This window comes from Contarinia nasturtii, unplaced genomic scaffold (genome assembly GCF_009176525.2).
Source record: "Contarinia nasturtii isolate CC-2019 unplaced genomic scaffold, AAFC_CNas_1.1 Cnas_scaffold_630, whole genome shotgun sequence".
Classification (NCBI taxonomy): domain Eukaryota; kingdom Metazoa; phylum Arthropoda; class Insecta; order Diptera; family Cecidomyiidae; genus Contarinia; species Contarinia nasturtii.
This window is the reverse complement of record NW_022197981.1, coordinates 3,132,276-3,154,466: the sequence shown is the minus strand read 5'-3', so window position 1 is coordinate 3,154,466 and position 22,191 is coordinate 3,132,276. Positions and strand designations below refer to the sequence as shown.

Below are 22,191 nucleotides of genomic sequence, written 5' to 3'. Positions count from 1 at the left end.
AAAAAAACGTTGTGCATTTTATAAAATTCACCAAATTTTCTTTTTTTTTCACATAAATACCCGTTTATTTAGAGAAAAAATCGTTCAAAATCTAAAAAAAAATCATTAAATTTCATGCAAAAAACGATTTATTCAATTTGAATGTGGTTGGTGTTATGTAACACAAAGGCGGTTGTGTTGAGTTGATTTCGCCGCCTGACTGTGAGCTATTTACTCATACGTATGAATCAAGCGACATAAGATATTTCGTTTTGACTTGTGTGTGTAGTATCGACTTACAATGACAGACTTAACTACACTTCTGTGCGAATATGATACACAATAGGGCTTGACGGAATGGTATTGGTTTCGATGTATGTGTGTATGTGTGTGTTGCTGCTTCTGCTGCTGCTGCTGCTGCTGCTGCTGCCTATGCTGTGTGTGCTCTGTTAATATACATTTTGTCTATTTGTTCTGCTTGCTGCTGTCATGCAGGTCAGTCATAATTCATATTTCGACGAATCGCTTAGTAAATGTAGTTAGTTTGATCGTCACATTGTCATTTATTGTTATAATAAAAGAAAACCAACTTATTTATGCTTCTTTAATTTTTATTTACATTTTTGAATATTTATCAATACGATAAAAGAAACTATAACTATTTGAATAAAATGAAAATAGCAACAATCCATCGATATAATTCTAAAGATATTATAAATTGGATTTAGGAATTCGTTGCACCAATCGTTCAATTGTTTAAACAAAAAAAAGATAGAGATACACGCGATATTCGCCCCTCGACACACAAAAATGAATGTTGACAATTGAGTAAAAGACAAACAGAAATGTGAAACAGAATGTGTGCAAAGGAAATCAAGTCAAAAATCATTTGGACGAAGAATCAGTGAAGAACACGGTAAAATCAAAACCGAAAGGATTGTGTGTGTTTGTTTGAATCGCTTATATATATTTTTTTTGTTTTTGTTTGTGCTGTTAATTGTGAATGAAGTGTTTGCGAGTTTACCGGAAAGGAAAATAGAAGAAGATGTAAGTTTCATGCGATGTGTAAAATAGCACTTGAATGATGTGAATTATAAACAATGATTTTGAGCTAACTAATTGTCTCGACTGTCATACATTAAAGTCCTTTGAAGATATACAGTGATTGTGTATGCATTTGTACGAATCAAATCGAATCGCGTGGTGGTGATACAAATCGAGAACACAGCGAAAGAAATTGTTTTCCACCAAAATGCAAATTCTTTTTCCTACGATTGCACTGAGATACAGTATCATCGAAATTACTTAGTTCCGTTGGCACAAGTGAGCAAAACAAACTGAAAAAAAAGAAGCCGAACGAAGAATCCGGAAATAATTTTCATCAAAGTGTAATTATACTGTCTGCCAGTTCACAAATGCATTTAAATTTGAATGTGTTTCTCTCGTATATTTTTTTTTGTTTTTGAAAAAAGATGGTTTTACGCCATGAATAAAAGTGTATGTGAACTTCTTTTTTTCATTGAATAATCACAAAGACAAAAAAAACAAACACATTTCAATACGTACGTATGAACCTATCTATCAATTAATCCCATCGAAAATCAAGGACAAACCAACTTATTGTAAATCGCCCAAAACACTCATCATTCCATTTGTTAAGATTATTGCGCCAATTGATAGTCGCATCGTAAAACAATCATAATTTCGGTGTAAACTAATCAACTGATTACAGAAAAGAAATAACAAAGTGTGATTTAACGCATTGCGTTGCGCTCCATTGAGACAACAACATAGCGGCACAATCGAACCAAGCGAGGAAAGAGAAAGAAAACGACTTGTTTTTTTGGCTTTCGTTTTCTTGCTGCCAAGTAAACATAACAATTTTATTTACATCACCAGCATTTTTATGTATGGTGAATTCCAAGAAGCGCCAAAGCAAATGCAATTTAAGATAAAATAAAACAAACTACGATATGAAAAAAAGAGAAGAAAAACAAAATACTTAACAACAACAATACATAATCACAAGAATCAAATTGCGAGCGTGCGCTTTTTTTTGCACATCAACCGTTTTATTTTTATCAATAAACACAGATATTGGCAATAATAGAGAGAAATGTGCGCTTTTGACCCATGTAAAACATCTAAATTAAATTATTTGATAAGTAAATGATAGAAAGCGATTGAATTGATGTGCGATGTGAGAAAAAAAAACGCCAACAATGTGTGTGTGTAAAATTAATTCAAAATGACTAGATATCACTCTCGATTAAGAAGACAAAACACATATTTAGTGAGTCATTTCATATATGTGAAAAAGTCCCCAAAACGCAATTGAATAAAAAATGCAATCTTTATTGAAATGGGAAATGACTCAAATCCATTGTCGATAATCAGATATCATCGCTGACAAAAATAATACTCGTGTGTGTGTGTGTGCCTGATGAAAATGAGAGTATAGTATCACGAAGAAAAACCAAGATATAAAGACACACCGACTAAGTGACAGTCCAAGTGATACAACAGCATTGCGAATATATATATATTTTTTTGCTTTTCATTTTATTTGTATATAGATACATTGCTTATCTATTAGAACGACGCACACCGACACTGTGTGTGCCATTCATCTCTTGTTCGTTCTTTCTATCAATTCTCTTACTTTTTTCCGCACACACGAATCTGTGTCGTTATATTTCGCATATGTAACCAACAAACAAATACTCAGAACAAGAACGAATGGAATTTAAGTGAAGAAAGCTGATACTAGAACAGTAAGTGTCATTCATTAAATGGTAAAAGATATAAGATGTACTAGTGATTGTATTCAGTTTTGGGATCGGTTGATTGAGTGAGTGAATGCGGCACAAAGTCCGCAAGTACTCTAGTGAATGTGTGTAAAAGGAAATGAAACGCAAAACGATTTTTGATTCATTGGTTGTTCGCCAATTGATAACAAATGTAACGTAGATACTAAATTGAAATCGGAGATTGACCACGGCCATCAATTAACGCACATACTTTGTATTCTTATCATGGCATATATGTTTTCTTCATAATCATCATCTTCTTCTTCTTCTTCTTCTTCGCTATCGGCTTGTGTAATCTATATATTATTATCAAAACACTCACAAACTTTCGAGACTTGAGTATGGTTCGCATTTCTTCGTATTTTATTGCATATATAAATGCAATTAAATACGGATGTTTTTTTCAAATATAGCCATAAAATGAACGGCATGTTTATTTTAATATTGCATCAAATTTTGCGGAGTATTTATGAGCCCGGCCGAATAATCAAATGGTGTGAAAATGCCATGTGAAAAACACACGCTGACGACTGCTAGATATAAACCTAGAGAAAGTCTACAGGAAAAGACGGGAATTATTATGAATAGGGTGAAAGACAAGAGAAGTGAACGAACAAAGAAAAAAGAAGTGGCAACAAAGAAGTACATGCAATGCGTTTAGAAAATAAAAGTATATACTATGTCGTATTTCGTGCAATCATGTGTCTCTATCGATACCACACATTATTATTCTCACTCGAAAAACCATTTCCATTTTCCATGTGTATCCCGGTGTTTTTTTTACTCTTTTTTTCCTGAATATCATTCCGTTTGAAATTCATTGTTTCTCGCATTGTTATTTTGCCTCGTTTCCCATTTTACAGTCCCGCTTTTTGAATTGCATTTTCGATTTGAGATGATTAATGTTAATCGGTTGTCCAAGTCCGTGTATCGCATTTATTGTGCATTTATATGTGTATATGAAATGTGCTAAAAAGGGAACGAGATACAATGAGCGACACAGAAGAGAGAGAGAGAGAGAGCGAGAGAGAGCGAGAACGAGAGAAAGAGAGCAATGGATTGGTTTGGAAAACGCACAACAATGCCGAACAATGGTTCAAATATGTCTGGCGACCTCACCCAATTTTATATCTTTGCATTAAAACCCATGAGCAAGCTTACGAAACACACAACACCGCCATATATACATATAGGAGAAACGAAATAAAATAAATGAATGAAACAAAAACCATACGCAGAAAGAAATACAACGACTGAAAATGTGGAAAGTATATTATTGCTTGTACAATTTGCTTTTTCATATTTATTGTCCATAATAAATTATTAGCCGTGACTATCATTTGCTTGCCGCAAATTGTCGATTAATACGCTATATTTCGTTTATCATTGACAAACTTTTTGGAAAATTATTTCGGTAATTTTTTTTTTTTTTCATTTTTTCGTGATATTGTTGATTGTTTTTTTCTTTCGATTACACTTTAAAACAATGGTTCTAGAGATCACGAATCGATTCGAGATGTTTAACCCGTAAAAATGCATTTAACACCAATCTCTGTTTTTTTTTGTTGTTCCACGAATAAGTATTGCTCTTATTCACAATGTTCATGTTGGAAGCGATTTCTCTGCCATTCAAAGGTAAACCATCCTTTTGACTTGATCGAAGATTATGTGGATGATTCATCATATTCATGTATTGATATGGAATTATACTATATATTTTTGTGTACCTTCTTTTTCGGTTCATCTACACCATTCGTATCTGTCAGGCGATTCTCTCTTGTATGCATGGGCGCTAAGTAGCAATAGCACGCGATTTTTGTACGCTCTATTGCTATAAATTTGTTGTTGCCGCTATATTTTAGATATATACTTTGGTTATAAATATGTATGGGGCGTTTACCATGCATGTATACCAATCTCGTCATCGAACCATACGAACATTTATGTATATACCATAGTGTATGCGTGCACATGGAATGTGGTCAAACACCGTCGTCATATGAGAGAAGAAGACAGTCTTCATCCGCAATATAAAAAAAAACGAGAACGAACATGAATATATATGCATTATTCATCATTATGTGTTCATCTGATTCGCGCGCGCATTTTTGCTCATTCGCTTCCATTTCGCATACGTGAACTTTGAGCTCTGGCTGAAATTGACTCATTTTGGATTCCGTAAAACAAACACACACAAAAAAAAACGCTCGTTTGTTTACAATCAAATTCAAGATTGTTACACACAAATCGAATGATGACGAAATAAGCCATTCATCCCATCCCATATAATATCAATTAGCAACAATTCAACTGATTAAACAGTGTAAATTCCTCAAATAGCATGAATCATTCATCAATGAATCGACATTTTTGATATTCTAACCCGATTCTTTGGCGCGAGCTCTCGTAATCGCAAAAAAAAATCGCATTACAAAGTGTCGATTGTAGAATGAAAAAGCGGTGAGAAATGTTAATTCAAACATTACCCAGAATTGTATAAATATTATGAGATGAGAATGGCATTTTAAATGTAAGTAAACACACCAGAGAAAACTTTTGATCGCATGCATGAGTTTACTTTATGTTGACAAGGTGAATTGAATTCGTTCTGCTACGGTTTACTTTGCTCTCTCCCTCTCACTCTTCCACGCACACTTGTACTTACTACATATACAGTATCAATTTGTGTACAATGTCAATGCCAAAACGCATTGCACGCAAATATTTACACTTGAATTGTGCGACACACATATGAATTGTGTAGCATTCTATAAAGTTTTTAAAAAAATGGTGCTAAAAAGTAGTAAACATTTAGAGTGTTTATGAAATGTGTGCAAAAAATTTTTTCTGTTTGTTCACATAATTTCAAGAAAAATGGAACGTTTCGTTTTAACAGAAATCCGATGAAAATCAGAAATTCAATCGCATGGATGTTGTTGAACATGGTGTCATGGTGAACAGACATGTGGTCAGCAACTCACATATGCACATAGTGATGTAATCCGTTTATTTTCTTGGTCAAAACTCAATCAAGTCATAACTTATGTGGCCAAAAATAGCATGCATTTGATTAATTTATCTTCCAGATTTGAAATTGACCACCGCATTCTTCTGCACATATTGAAAACTATTAATAACCCAGCTCGGTTCAGAGAAAGAGAGTGATTTAAAGATGAACCGAAAGGTATCATTTGATAAAATTGAACTGATTTGTGCACATTTTTGAATACACTTTCCTTCTATATCGCCAAAACTGTGAGTATGTCATCAACCTGATGCCACCATTCACCACCGTATCTGCAAATTAAAATAAATTGCACCCAAATATCAAATAATATCTTTATCTTTATCTCAATTTACAATCACACTTGTAAATGATATTTTGAGAAATGTCTCATCATTCAGATAAATAATAAATTGGGCTCACTTGAGGACTACATGTGTTGCAAAATTTGGTGTGAACACTTGCGATTCGTAAAGTGTTGTCGGTTTTTTTCCTCTTGTGATATATGTTTATCTTTCTTTATTATTCATTATGTGCCACTTATGATTCGTATTCGAATGGGGTAAATCGTTAAAAAATGTCATAGTGTACAAATTCACAACATTGAATTCGATTCAATTTGCCGATCCAATTGAATTCTCAATCGAATTCCAAAGCATATTGACGAGATAGTGGGCTCCAATCTCTTCAAATCAATCAATTTATGCGAAATTGATTTTAAATACATAACAGATTTGCCAATCAATTGAACCAAAAAATAACTCAAAATTTTGCAATTGAAGGCGATTTGTCAGACATTGCGCGTCTAATAAACAAACCATTCGTCATTTTCTATTCTTGAATTCGCGCATTCGGAGCTTCCTCATTGAATAAAATCAAGATATTCTTAAATTATAATAGACGACATTGTGTGCCGCGCGCACTTTGACCATGCCTCTTGATTAAAAATGCGGGTGCGGGCGACGTCAATGCTTCCTATAAAAACTAATCAGTTTCATTAATTGAATCAATTACATGCAATGACACAAGCAAACGAGAGAATTTTGTTTAGGCACATTCTTTCCGATTTTCGTTGAGAATATGTTAGCCGATATTTTTCAACATTGATTGATTTGTCCAAGCTTAATTGCCGTGAACTAATCAAATGGGAAACTATTCAGAAATCATTGAAAAATTGTCGCCAACGACAAAGTTCACTTTTCAAGTGGTTTTGATTGTTATCATTCGCTCACTTCTCTCATTGAAATGACTCTCTGAGCCCGTCGAGTGATTGTTTTAAGGGAATTTATGTAGTTGAAGCAGCCCATGAATGCCAAATCCATTTACAAAGACCATTAACACTCTCAAATTACAGTTGGCCAAATAAAATTCCGAAAAAAAATGTGTAAAATGAAAATAGTTCTAATGAAAATGTAATTGCTGTGTGATGATGCCTTCTTTGTTCAAGAGTCTCTTTCGTTGACGATGGATAATTTAATTTCGTTTTGTGTGTTTTTTTATGATTGACATTCATAAATTTCAACAACAAGGAAACTGTAAATTACACTTAACAACCTGAACAGAACCTTCGCATACGAATCTTTTTTTTAAACCGAATTCGGGATTTTTTGCATGCCTCAGCCACCATGTGATATATACAATATTTTTGTTTGTTCATTGTTTTGATATTATATTTTATTGTTTATTTTATTTTATGGATGGGTCATATGTTGTATCGTTCTTTGGGTGTGCGTCAATTGCTTCTAACTTGCCATATCCATAATTGCCACTTTACAATGTTACAGTGTATTTGTATGCGTTTTTGTTCTTGTTCCATCCATTAAACAGCTTAATTGCATTTTGTCTCTGCACAGTTTTGCCTTTGGTTCTCGCTCATTTTCACACATACACCCTCTCCTCCACGCTCTCTCTCTCTCTCTTGTTGCGGCAACTTTATGATAAACAAATACATTTCATGCCAAAAATACATGATGTTAAGACCATTAAATAGTTAAAAAGTGACAAATTTTTATTCTTCCAATCGTTCCTGCTTGACTAATGGCACAATGAATCAACCATGTGTTGAAAATCGCTTTCAACAAAATTAATCATTCTTCAACTATCGCTATGTAAGATTCTCAACATCTCAAATACAAATGAATAATGATGAAGACATTTTCTGTTTATTTTATTTTTCATCGTTGGCAATTTTTCTTCTGGTTCGGTGAGATTGGTAAAAAGACGGTTCTGTTGATTTGGTGTATGCACACCGCGCCTTTTTTCCATTTATTATATTTTTTTTTTGCTTCATGCCTCACAACTATAAATGCAGCATAAGCTCGATGTCCCCAATATCAAATAGTGTAATTTTATTGATTTAATAGTTTGTGTAACTTTCGCTCTCATTCAAACCGGCACAAACACAATGCGAAAGAGGCTTGAACATGTCAAACGCAAATAGACTGAATATGAAAAACAAATTATTTCAACAGCGTCGACAGCGACTTGAAATCGTTCAATTAGAACTTTATAAATTTGCTTCTGGATCGTTTGGTTCATTTGTGACCGCGACCAAATGTCGTCAAATACGGCCGATTCGTGAGCTTTTCTGTAAATATTGATTTTAAGAATAATATGTATAAATAGAGTATTGTTGCGAGGCATTCATTGAATTTTAATAATTCAATGCTGGAATATTAATGTTAACGTTCGTTTCTTTAATTCATACATTTCAAACACAAGAGAGAAAACAAAACAAGAGAGAGAGAGACGGTTTTGTTTCCGGCAACCAAATTACTTAGCGATTTTCAATTACAAGCGTCGTCTCGCGCCAGGAAAAAAAAGAGAAAGAACCAACGACGACGCAAACAAGAAAACATAGCCGAACTTTTTTTGACGGAACCACGAATACAAAGAGCAAACATCATTTTCATTAATCACATGCTGACTCATTCACAGCACACGTGTCATGGTCCTAGATTTTTGCTGTGTGCATCGTGCCAACTCAATTACATTACACGAATGCATTTCTAACAAAAATAACTTTACGACACTTCACTCACTTACACATTTCTGTCTTTATTACATTTTGTGCGCGGTCGTGCTTTTTCGTTGTTTCTATAATCGCGCTGCTTTAGTTATTATCGCAATGAAAGCAAATGGATTTCGTTTAAAAGTTCAATTTTACTATTTGATGCATCTAAACATACGAATGCATAAATACTTAGTGCCAGATTTGAATACCAAAACCGATTTGTTTATTTCCTCACAACAACAAAATGGCTTCTATTTAATTCTCTTTCCTCTCTCTCTCCCTCTTGTGCTACCGCTTATTTTCTCTAACTCTATCTGTTGTTTGAGTGCATTTCCTTTATCACGCTTTGGTATTGTGATAATTGTATAACATTTTCAAGATCAAGATTTATTTTTGTGAGATCAAACGCTGTATAATAAATGAAGTATACAGAGTAAAGAAAACATATTGGGCTGATAGATATTTAAAAAAGAAATTCCTGGGTCGCAAGAAAAATGTTTGGTTTTCCTTCAGCACTTTGCATTTATATATTTGCATGGCTCTTGTGTGTGATTTTAGCCCATAAAATGCTACTGCTGAAAGCATAAATTAACGTTCTTACGAAATTCGAAGGAGAAAAAAAATGTTTTTCTTTGCATAAATTATGCGATTTTGATTCGACGGAATTTTATTCGTGATTTATGCTATTGGAATCGGTTTTATTATATGTATATTAGTTATCCATGCGGCGACAGTCAATGCTTTTAAAAAGGCAGCATGACATACAAAAGAGTGAATAAAAATAATAATATTAAATAATTGAGAGTTGCAGGTAACCAATGGTAAAATCATGATTTTTAATCGTGATCAATGGCACAAAAGCACAATGACACATTTGATATCTCTCCATGTACAACAATATATAAATAGTATACGACATGTGCTACACGCCGTACACGCGGACGCCAAACACAAACAAAACATTGAGCTGTAGCATGTTTTCCACAAGTTTTATATAGATATTATTATTATTATTTTTTTTTATGAATGATATTCAATTTGTGTGTTGCGAGTGTTTTGGGTTTGATTTCACTATCTGTCGCCAGCGTGCAAAAGTTGTTGCTTATTGCAACACATGACGGCCGATATTAATAGGCCTGATTTTCGTCTGTGTAATATTTTTCAACGGCATTCAAAGCCCGCATGTATGCATGCAACAGCAGCAACAACAACACCAATAGCACCACAATTTCAATGTACAATATACTATAGCTTTTTACCCATCGAAATTATACACATATTTCTTTTCGAAAATTACGAATCGAAATCAAATGATGATTATTAAAATATATAGTTCTATATCCAAATAATTGGCAATTTGAATGCGATTTATATTAATCGTGTGTCCAAATCCATTGGCATGCCGATATTGACTGAAAACGGAATATACACATACACTTATTTAACGCATTGCTGAAATAGCGATACATTCGATTTGTAATTATCAAATGCGTCTAATCTAAATATAGCCGTACATCGGTTTCCATATTAAACATTCATAATTAATCGCATTTATAAGATTGTATTTACTAAGTGGCATTTTTATGGCGCCAAATCGTATTGTGTTTTGGTATTATAACTGATCGTAGCAAACATATTAATTATGAATAGCTTGCAGCTGAAAACGATACAACAAAAAAAAAGAAGAAGAAGAAGAAAACGACAACAACAACAACATTGACAGAACAAAACGAGTCAAATTGCGTTGCAGAAAATTGAACAATGGCTTTGATGATGATCTAGGCCAGTTGTCCATCGTGCTGCACATACTGATCGATACAGGCCGCGCCACTAATATGGCATGGTCGATAAAACCTATATTATTCAATGGTGTGTTTGTATGTTGCGCGTGTGTGTGTGTATGTCTGAGAGATATAAAAGTGCACTTATCAGAAGTAAAATTCATGACGCGTGCGATGACAACTTATTTCAAGGAAATCTCGTTGACAAACAAATGCATATCTTTTACGACTTCTCCGCAATGTTTGCATTATTGACACATCAGAATTGTATGGCTCTTTATTTAAAATGAAATGTTTTTTTTTTTTTTCAAACTATCCACAATGGAACATGTTTATCGCATCAGAGAAAAAAGACTTTTACGATTGCGTTCTACTTGTGCTGTGATTCATTCAATGATATTGAATTTTTTTTGTTAAATAAATTTTTTTTTTCTCTTCGAGTAAACATCAAAATCAAACATACTTGAAACTATTTAAAAATCAACAATGTGTTTATTTGTTTGTCTTGTTTCTTTTTCAGATATCCGGTGTGGGACTGTTTTTATAATTTGTAGCCGAGTCGAGTGGAAAGAGTGACCCAAGACAGGAATAGTCAGCCATATCGAAGCACTCAATCAACCGAATCGGTGTGAATTATTTTCGAATGCAAAGAATCGATTGAATTGAATGAAAACCAAAAACGATGGACACATTGCACGTCCATTCAACATCTACACAGAATCTATTGGGCGGTAGCAAACCATCGAGCCGTGCACCGTCTCCCTGTCGATCTGATCAAAGTAAATAGTACCAAACGAATATATACTAAACTCCCAGCACAGCGTGTACGAAAGAAAATTTAAACAACCACACGCACACACACACATTCTCGCTGTCTCTCGCAACATTAGCACAGACACACACATGATTTATAAAATAAACTCCAACATTTGTGTGTACATCTGTCGAAAGTCTTAAGCTCACGCTCCATTTCAATCTGTACGTTGGAATTTAAACGAAACAAAAAACTAATCACAAACATTTGAAAACGAAAAAAAAAAAAACACAGCAACACGACAATTCGAATGGAATATCGAGCAAACTAAACAAACAAATCACCTTGTAGCGACAACAATTTATTGAAGGAGCACGAACACTTAATCCCACCTGAACACGAATATCTATATCGAAAGAGAATTTATATTGTATTTATATATGTGTGTGCGTGTTATTGTCAGCTCTCACTTTCGATATTGAATTGAACTAGAGAGAATCTGTTGAGAGGTTCTACTTCTGCACAGCACCTGCAATTTGAATTGTACATAATCGGAGTAAACCAATTCCATACCGTTCACAAATCTCGCACACAACCACACGTTTGCGATAAATTCAGTACTGAATTCGTTGACTGCGTGAAAACCAATCTCTCTCTTTCTCTCTCTCTCTCTCACGCACAATTCACAAAAGAGAATAGACATTTTTCACCAAAATCACAACTTTCGTGACACCATCAATTCTTTATCGTTTTTAAAATACACCATAAACCATATAGATCACCGTAGCCTTTTTGTATAGCGACACAACAAACAAACAAAACACAGCGACCTTATCCGATCACGTTTTATGCTTCATCTGCGAGACCGATTGCGCCTTTGCACAACTATAGAAACAAATCAAAACATACAAAAAGTACATGCTTTTTCTTATTATATTATTATCATGATTCAATAAAACTTTTTGGTTTTTTTTTATTTCGCTTTTGGTTATTTTGGTTAAGTTAATTTTTGTAGAATTTTGGTATGCATGTTTTGTAAATGTTTTGGTAGTACTATCTATATTGCATATATTTCGTCCAATTTTTGGTTGCGAACATATTTATTCCATTTAATTTCTGTCGTGCTGTCCATTATTTTTCATTTCATGAATGTCAGGTTTTTGTTTCTTTTTATTGTTTTCAATATATTCATCATGTACCACATGTTTTATTTAATCGTCAGCACTACATCTTGGTGTTGTTCGATACTTGCAACACAAAATAATCATCTAACTCACATTTGAACTTTTCGAAAATTATTAACGCAGCAGCACTATGTATTTCGTTTAATTTGTTTTAAGTTGTGTCTACTCACATTTATATGGATCATATTACGTATAGTTGAATGAGCGCTCTTCTATAAAATTCGAAGTGGTTTCATTTCAATTTATCTAATGAAGTGACTATTTTTCAACTAATTAACTCCAAGCACATTCTCAATATCTTTATCTCTGATATTCAACTATAGTACAAATTACATAATTTCACTTGCTCTTAGCATTTTTGCATCAATGGACAATATGACGTTTTTGGATCGCTATGCATATAACTTTTACACCATGTCTCTCCGCTCTATTCTTTATTTATCTCATTAAATATTAATATTTTATCCTGCAATGCAAGTAGTAATACTTTGATCATGCATATATGCTATAGCTACACTTTGTGTTTCAGTTTTTGCACTTATTTTAAAAGAATACATCATTGAAAATATGCAACTTGATAAAAAAATATGATTTGGATGTTTCTTTTCTTTATCAGAACCAAAATAAAAATTTATAGAAAAAATAAGAGTTTAACAATAGAGTACGTGTACGAAAGGTCGAGGGTCTGCCATTTAAAATAACGCTCACATTAAATAAAATTAGATGGAAAAAGTTGATGATGCAAATTGCATGAGAAAAGTAACAAGACCATTAACCATTCGGACATGGATGTGTGCATGATTCTGATTACGAAATTATAATTTTCTTAATGAATGATGCGTATGCGAGAAGATTCCAAAATTATAATTAGAATAGTTTTAGAAGGTTGGCTGGAAAGTTTGGCAAAGTTGTCTAAAATAGTTTTCAGTTCAAATCGCAAATGTTTGTTGTTGTTTTTTTTTCTCGTGTGTGCGTGTGTGTTACAAACAATGTTCGTTAACAAAGTTTGTAGTTGAATGTTATTGCTGTTTTGCGTAAGCTTGTGTCAATTAACTGACGTATCTTTTTTATTTTTGTCATTCTGTATCATCGCCTCAACAAATTGCAGTGTCAAAAGATCGTGATAGCAATGACTCCGTATCAGGGAGTGGGTTGAGATTTCGTAATCAAAGCCCATCAACAACGAATCGAAGAAGTCGTGACAGAGAACGCAGCACAAATGATAAGACATGGGAACGTGATGCTGATGCAAACACAATGCTGATTACAAATGAAGCGAATATAACGTCACCAGCAGCTGCTGTTGTTGCCGGTAATAGTGCCAATGCTGCTACGACTGCCGCCACTGTATCGGCAAGCACCGTAATCACTGGTGGCGAACAAAATGATACAATGGATGATTCAAGACTGTCAGGTAACGTATTTGAACTAATTCATATTTAAAAAAAAAAACATGTTTATGACCTTTTATCACTGATCCAATTGTTCTATCTGATATTTCGAAGTATTTTTGATTATTTGTATTCATACCATTTCAGAGGAACTTGGCTATCAGTCATTTCTTTTGGATGAATTGGAAGGGAACACATCGACAATGGAACGACGTCACCATCACCATCATCATCATCATCGATCGAATAGTGGTCAAGCAATGGATCGTCTAAATACAAAAATTGCATGCACACGTGAATCAATACGAAAAGAACAAACGGCTCGCGATGAAAATGTGAACGAGTACCTGAAATTAGCAGCCAATACTGAAGCAGATAAACAACAGTTACACCGTATCAAAGCCGTTTTTGAAAAGAAAAACACAAAAAGTGCGCACACAATATCAGTACTCCAAAAGAAACTTGAAACTTATAGTAAACGAGTGAAAGATCTTCAAATACAACAAAATCAACGTCAAATTGGACATCGGCAACCGCGTGAAGTATTACGAGATGTGGGACAAGGTTTAAAGTAAGTTTTAAACATTTTTATAGCGAACATTGTGGCTTTGAAATGAGCAGGATTTAATTAAATGTAGCATCCGCATCTCTTATGCATCTTACAATGAATTTTCCGACTTTTTTCTATTTCCATAGAAATGTTGGTGGGAATGTTCGTGACGGCATCACTGGGCTCGGCGGTAGCCTCATGTCAAAACCACGCGAATTCGCTCATCTCATCAAAAATAAGTTCGGAAGCGCCGACAATATCAATCAATTATCAAGTAAGCATCTTATCAAATTCGATGTAGTGTAAAATAATTGTAGATATGCTTTTATTGTACAATTTTATAAACTTTACTAGCCAAAACTGTCTATTGGTTATGTGAAAAAAACAAATGGGTCGCACAACCATTGGAATTTTTTTATAATCGAAACACAGACAAACACAACCTTTCTCACAAATGTATTCATTAAAATCCAGTTATTTGACCCGCCTAAAAGTATTTGAAATATTTCACATTCCATTTAATGTACAGCTGTACACATCCAATGTAATTTTAATGAAACAATGTCGGCAAGCTTTTGATGAATACATTTCAATAGAGAAATAATAACTTTATAAAAACAACCATCATTCAATAGTTTTTTTTTTGATAATTATATAATTCATATTTACGTTTTATTTAAAATAATCGTAGCTAAAATGCATGAAATTACTCTGACACATACTCTCAATTAATTTCATTTCATAACCAACATTCATATATCGCGCGAAATTCTTCTCTCCTTTTTTCTGTCGACCCTAACTCACTCTCAATTCATTGACCGATAGCGTGATTTCCAAAGAGCCGTAATTAATTGTTGATACTATGTTAAGATTAAATTCCAAACTGTTGATAAATCAATCGAAGACATTGTTATGTTTGACGCATTCATGCGTGTAAAAGCAAAGCAAAAACACATACAGAAAAATGAAAAGGCATATACAAAGAGCAACAAGAGTAATTGATGTGAATGACATTTGACATATGATGTGATTTAGAAACCCCGATCACTCTTTCGTCGTGTACTTTGTGCCATTCGATTTGTTATTCAGTCTTTTACAAGTGCTTCTTCACTAACAACAACAACCATTCATTACTAGAAACGATTTCGTCGCTTCGTTTTTCTTATCAGAACTCACATTTCACAAAGAAGAAAAAAAAAATTCTAAATAAAATAAAATGTTGCCGAAATCAAGGCCATGTTCACACGCTTTTTTTCATTTATTTTTTTTTTCATCAAAGCTTATTGGTAAACAAATTATGCTTTTGCTTATTCGAACATATTTTTATTTCATTTTTTAAATGAGAAATGAAATGAAACAGTTTAATGATTCGTGAAATTGATTCATCTTGATTAAAGAATTCTTCAATAGAATTCTTTTCGGAAACTTCCTTGAGTCAATTGATCGTTACGTTCGTATACCGTCCTCGATCCGATTTTTCACATTTGGTTTATACATCAACATTTCGTCGTCTTCGTCGTCGTAGTCGTTGTTGTCGTCAAATGAGAAATAGCATAGTCAATTGCATATGCATTCTATCAAAATTCACATATGGTTTCGACAAATGCTCACGATATTCCGTACATACAGTCATACACATGCACAAGCAACTATACAAACAAATGATGAAAATGCATTGGTTGGCATTGATTCAATATCTCTCACTTTCTTGCTCTATCTACTTTTCTCAGTTGCTGTCGCACACAAACACTAGTACACAGTAGAGTAAAAATATTAACAAATCGAATTGTAGTTTTTGGTGCACACAAGGAAACTGAAACGCACTGCGTTTTGTAGACGTTGTATAATGATGTAAATCAAGTGGACAATGTAATATTCAACAACAACAGCAAAGCTTTAGAATGTAGTTATATATTGAAATAGTTCAAAAAGTATCACTCAACCACAAAAACACACACCAACTTAACAAATTGACCCTTTTCCGCCTTATATTAATAAAAATAGACTCGAAAAAAAAGATTGAAACCGTATTTATTTGCGCTCGTTTTGTATCATTTTTTTTGTGTTTATTGAGTTTAATTATGCCTATTTTGCCAACACACGTTCCCCACTAAAACCCAAACAATACAAAAACAAAACAACACCTAAGTCTGCATAATCAGTGTCGTGGTATTTTAGTTAATTTGATTAACACAACTTTAACTAGAGTTGGTAATAAATGTAACAGCACCTGTTTAATAAAAATCAATAGCGTTCGATTCGTTTTGTTTTTATTTTCCATTTCGTTTTTGTAAAACGAAATAAGCAAAACTGAATATATAGATATAACAAAGCTCACGGTGAACACAACGTTAATATCCAACCAAAAAGGCAATTAGAATCGAAACAATAGAGAAAACGACGAAAATAGAAACGAAATGATAAAGACAATTCAAATAAAAAAAAAATATAGATATGATTTTCTCGTGCTAGTCTCCATGATTCCCCGCTCATTTTTCTCTCGTTCACGCTCACCATTATTGAACGGTAATGTTAAAATTGCAAGTATGAAAATAAGTATAATCGAACATTGTTACAAGTTAACAATTGTTGGCTAGAGAAAAATTTTTTTTTTTCAATTCTCATTACAACAGTGACACACAATTGCATCATATAAATTTGGTTTGTGCCTTCATTGGAATGTAGTCGCTCATTATAGTGCCGAAACTCTTGTGCTAATTTCACACTCCATTCGGGGAGTTTTTGAATCACAATTTTCCGAGATAAATCGTTACGTTCTTTGTGTTTTCAGTGTAACATTCATACATGCATTTAAGATACAAAAAGTATGAATTTAGTATTTAAAAAGAGCCCATGGGCTGCAGCCATTTTCGTTCATTTTGTGATTTTTATGTCTTTTCACACAAACAATATATATATAAATTAAATTGTTGGCTGCGGTGATTTTGAATCTCATTCATTCACATACACAAAACATATATAGAAAAAAAAAACATACATAAAACATACTTTATCTCTTTTGGTTGTATTTCGCGATTTGTGTTTTATCCGGAGAATTTGTTGTTTTTTTAATCAAATGTCAATCGATTTTAATTTGAAGCCTGGTACACAGATCCCGATTTAAACACACTCGATTTGACTGGAACGCATAATAATCAAGCGCAAAACTCAACACAATTTCAATCGTCAACGCTGGGCAACAGTAACAACACCGGATCGTCGAATATTGGAGGAACGGCGACGGGGACAACGGCAGCCACTGCAACACGGACCGGCAGTGGAAAATTCAGCAATGAAAACGACAGCGAATGCAGTAGCGTCACAAGTGATTCCATGCCAGGCGGCGGGTATGTACACTTTCATCAAAGTGAAAGATATAGTCAACGAGACTGTCTCGTTGTCTCAAAATCGGTGTCTTAGTTGTTGTTATTGTGTTTTATGTTATGTATTTTCCACCCAAAAAAAAAATGACATAATAAATTGACACAACCACGCAAAACATAATGATTTTACATTCAATTTTCAGTTCTGGTAAAAGCCATTCAGGAACAAATAATCAACAAGATGCTTTCCTGTTGAAGGCCATTTTAACCGAATTGCAGGAGAGACAAGATGACTGCGCCAAAATGAAAGAAGCCATTGAACGACTTGAGGTTGGTTGACATTGTTTTCAATTTCGATTGATATGAACCATTCAATTTATTGATTTATTTGCAGAGTGTCCAAAAAGAATTCCAAGATGTTTCACGAGAATTGGAAAGCGAACGATATCGCGCTGAACGACTCGAGGAACAAGTTAACGATTTGACCGAACTTCATCAGGTAAAATAATACGTCTGCCGCATCATTGAATGATTCGAATAATAACATGAAAATTCCAATAATCGCATTCCTAATGTGAATTATTAAAAAGACGTGAATGTGCAATTGGGATGTGTTTTTAATGAGTTGATGTTTTTTTTTTAAATTAATTTTTATTGTATTTTATAGAATGAAATCGAAAATCTAAAGCAAGCGCTAGCAGATATGGAGGAAAAAGTTCAATACCAGAGTGATGAGAGACTGCGTGATGTAAACGAAGTCTTGGAAAATTGTCAAACCAGAGTAAGTACTTTTGTTTTCTGCTTTCATTTCTACAAATCATATTTGGCTATTTAACTGAAATGTTCTTTGTTTTTCAGATTTCAAAAATGGAACATTTATCGCAACAGCAATATGTAACCGTTGAAGGGATCGACAATTCAAATGCTCGTGCACTTATTGTTAAGCTAATTAATGTAGTATTGACTGTGTTACAAGTAGTTTTATTGCTGGTGGCAACTGCTGCCGGAATTATAATGCCATTTTTAAAGACTAGGTAACCGAGATCAATTCGATAAAATTCAGTTAAAATTCTTCGTCCAATGATACATAACATTTAAAATTGTTTCTTCTGTTTTAGATTGCGAGTTTTGACGACTGTATTCTTCGTTTTTATTGCAATATTTGTGATTAGACAATGGCCAGATGTTAGTGACGTTGGATCACATATTGTGCGGCGGCTGAAAGAGACGCTAATTGTAAAGTAAATTTAGCAAAGTAAATTTGAATGATATTCACTGGCGCAAGTGTGCAACAATCATTCAATGCAGAACGATGTTAAAAGATTTCCTAATTGTCCGCGTATAAAGTCACACATATATAGACGACAGCTATGCAGCTATTCGATTGAAGAAATCTGAACAAGAGCGAAAACAAAAAGAAGCAACAAATGTAATTAATGACATACTATTGCGCTTGTTCATCAAATTAGATTTATAGATTACTTTATTTTATTTAAGAGGCAAGCAAAGAAGGGATGTATGAGCATTCAAAATAAAAGAATTTGTAAATGCTTTAGACAGCTATACAAAACGACATATACGTACAGAGCGAAACAAAAAAAAAACATTGATGATATTAACTTTAAAGATAAACAGCAAGAATGGGAATGATATGTCCGCATTTTATTGATCTTCGAATCGATTTTTTTTATTTAAATATTTCGCCATCTTCCTCAAAATTGGTTCGCGCTAACCGAAACAAATAAACTTTGTTCAGATTTATTTTTTTTTTAAATATTAGGTGCCAGTTGTAAAATATTATGTATTTGTTATAATGAGAAAATCAGCAATAATTCATTTGAGAGAAAAAAAGAAGAGGAAATAAATGTAAACGACATACATCTGATCATAATTGACGTTTCCTTTTTTATCACAATCTTTTTCTTTTCGGCGTTCACGTAAAAACATTATCCAAACATCATCTCACACATACTCAAAACCAAATGCTTAATGAAATTGAATTTTTATGGTTGAATACAGATATGCAAGTACACACGCAATGACAAAATATTGTCCGACTATATGTGTAGCAGATCAATAATTCGAATAGACAACGAATTAATCGCTCATAATTATGAGAGAGAAAGAAATAATATTGAAATTCTTTCATTTTCACCTGAACCCATTGTATGTATCGTACAACACATATTTTGACATTATTTCGCGCATTGCATACAAAAAAAAAACAGTTTATAATGTGATAAAATGAGTTAAGTTATTGATAAAGGATAACAGAAAATTAAAGAATATAAATTAATAATTATGTATTCTAAATTGAACCAAAATACAAATGAAATAATCCAATTTTATGAAAAATTAGACGCAATTTTTATTTAATTTTTTTTTCTTTTTATTTTGTATTCGTAACATTTTATTTTTTCAAAAGAAATGGTGAACTTATTTAACCAACAATACCAATGGAAATACCTCTCTGGGATTCTGAATAAAATCGACGTGGACACGAATTTTCAGCGTTCAACTGAAGCAAATATTTGGTGGTTCAATAAGTCTTTGGCCTAACAATGAAAAATACATATTTTTGATCAAAAATCATTTTTATTATTCAATATAATCCCCGTCGAGTTGAACACACTTGGCCCAGCGCTCGGGTAACATTTCAATGCCTTTCGAATAATGAGTTTTGTCGAGTCCCCAAAAATAGGCATCAGTTTGCCATTCAACCTCTTCATTTGAGTAAGACTTCTGTCCTGCGAGCCACCTTTTCAAGTTTGAAAACAGATAATAGTCGCTGGGGGCTAGATCTGGAGAATACGGTGGATGAGGAAGCAATTCCCATCCTAATTCATCAAATTTTTCCATCGTCAATTGGGCTTTGTGTGGTCTTGCGTTGTCTTGATGAAAAAGAATTTTTTTCTTTGCCAAATGCGGACGTTTTTTCTTTATTTCATCATTCAAACGGTCAAGCAAGGCTATATAATACTCTTCGTTGACCGTTCTACCCTTTTCGAGATAATCGATGAATATTACCCCATGCGCATCCCAAAAAACACTGGCGAATACCTTCCCAGCCCATCGATCTTGCTTCACACGCTTTGGAGGTCTTTCATCTGGTCCTACCCACTCCGCAGACTGACGTTTGTCTTGTGGTACGTAGTGATGGACCCAAGTCTCATCCATCGTGATGTATCGATGCAAAAATTCCCTTGGATTGCGATTATACAATGCCAAACATCGCTGAGAATCATTGATTCGTTGTTCTTTTTGGTCGACGTTGAGAAAATGCGGCACCCACATAGCAAGCAGCTTTTTCATTTGCAAATGTTGATGCATAATTGTAACCACTGACCCTGTTGATATGCCTATGGACTCAGCTATCTCACGCACTTTCACTTTTCGATCATTCAATAACATGCGGCGGACTTGTTGAATGATTTCGGGGTTAATTGCCTCTTTTGGGCGACCTGATCGTTCAGCATCAGCGGTGGATGTACACCCGCGACGAAATTTAGCAAACCAGTATTTGATGGTTGAACTGGGTGGTGAACAGATGCCGTAGCACTTATCTAGCCATTCCTTTGCTTCGACGGTATTCATTCCCATTAAAAAGCAGTGCTTAATCAAGACTCGAAATTCACTTTTTTCCATTATTTGAAAAATCTCAAAAGTTGCTTGATACTTATGCCTGTAACTTGTGAACAAATGCACGGATTGGGCTTAAAATTTGACAGTATTGTAAAGACAGGTGGTACTTGTTAAAAATAAAGAGATTTTTTATTTATGACGCCATCTGGTTGTCAGGCCAAAGACTTATTGAACCACCAAATATGTCTAAAAATGAAAAAAAAAAAAGCAGAACGGATGTCAAAATCAATATTTTCGAATGCAGAATTTGGTCACTCGTATGATCCGTAAATTGAACGATTCGCCTGTCCAATAAAACATTCTGAATCGGCAATTGCAACAACTTTACATGATAAAATATATGGCCATTTCCCAAACGACAATTTTTCGAGGTCATATAAATGCCACGAAATTGAATTTCATTTGGGATTTAAAATAGAAATCTTTGGTATTTGTAGGAATTAAATTGCCAAGCAAGCAACTTCGTTGCCAACACAATAACAAGTTGAAAGAGTCGAAACGGCCGGTCAAATGATTGTATTTTATAGGTGTTCCGGAGAAGCATTGTGAGTAGAATGTGTGTGTTTATATTTTACATTGAATGACTCATATGCCGGTGGCCACGCTCAATGAGTCATCACGTCGAGAAAACGTTAACGCCTTGGACAATGTCAATTGGGAATATAAATGTGTGCACAAGCACCAATGTCCCCTTTGCATGTGTTACAGCATGGAAAAACTGTAAGAATGGGCGGTTTACCATACACTTCAATGTAAATAA

At 33.8% G+C, this 22,191-nt stretch overlaps 1 protein-coding gene across 1 annotated transcript; it reads left to right on the top strand.

The window, feature by feature from the left end:
• Window positions 1-538: 538 nt before the first annotated feature.
• Window positions 539-19,680, top strand: LOC116340036 (transmembrane and coiled-coil domains protein 2). The gene is made up of 11 exons (XM_031766185.1): window positions 539-1,026; window positions 11,108-11,366; window positions 13,634-13,939; window positions 14,064-14,487; window positions 14,613-14,740; window positions 17,567-17,813; window positions 17,993-18,119; window positions 18,184-18,288; window positions 18,457-18,570; window positions 18,648-18,823; window positions 18,908-19,680. Exons 2-11 carry the CDS (start codon window positions 11,270-11,272, stop codon window positions 19,032-19,034), a joined length of 1,851 nt encoding a protein of 616 aa, XP_031622045.1. The 5' UTR covers window positions 539-1,026; window positions 11,108-11,269; the 3' UTR covers window positions 19,035-19,680.
• The last annotated feature ends 2,511 nt before the right edge of the window (window positions 19,681-22,191 follow it).

What these genes read in the sequence shown, in the direction of transcription:
- LOC116340036 (XM_031766185.1), top strand. Translation starts at nt 11,270, where the DNA reads ATGGACACATTGCACGTCCATTCAACATCTACACAGAATCTATTGGGC. An exon ending in GATGTGGGACAAGGTTTAAA is followed by an intron (nt 14,488 to 14,612) that starts GTAAGTTTTAAA and finishes CTATTTCCATAG; the next exon opens with AAATGTTGGTGGGAATGTTC. An exon ending in ATGCCATTTTTAAAGACTAG is followed by an intron (nt 18,824 to 18,907) that starts GTAACCGAGATC and finishes CTTCTGTTTTAG; the next exon opens with ATTGCGAGTTTTGACGACTG.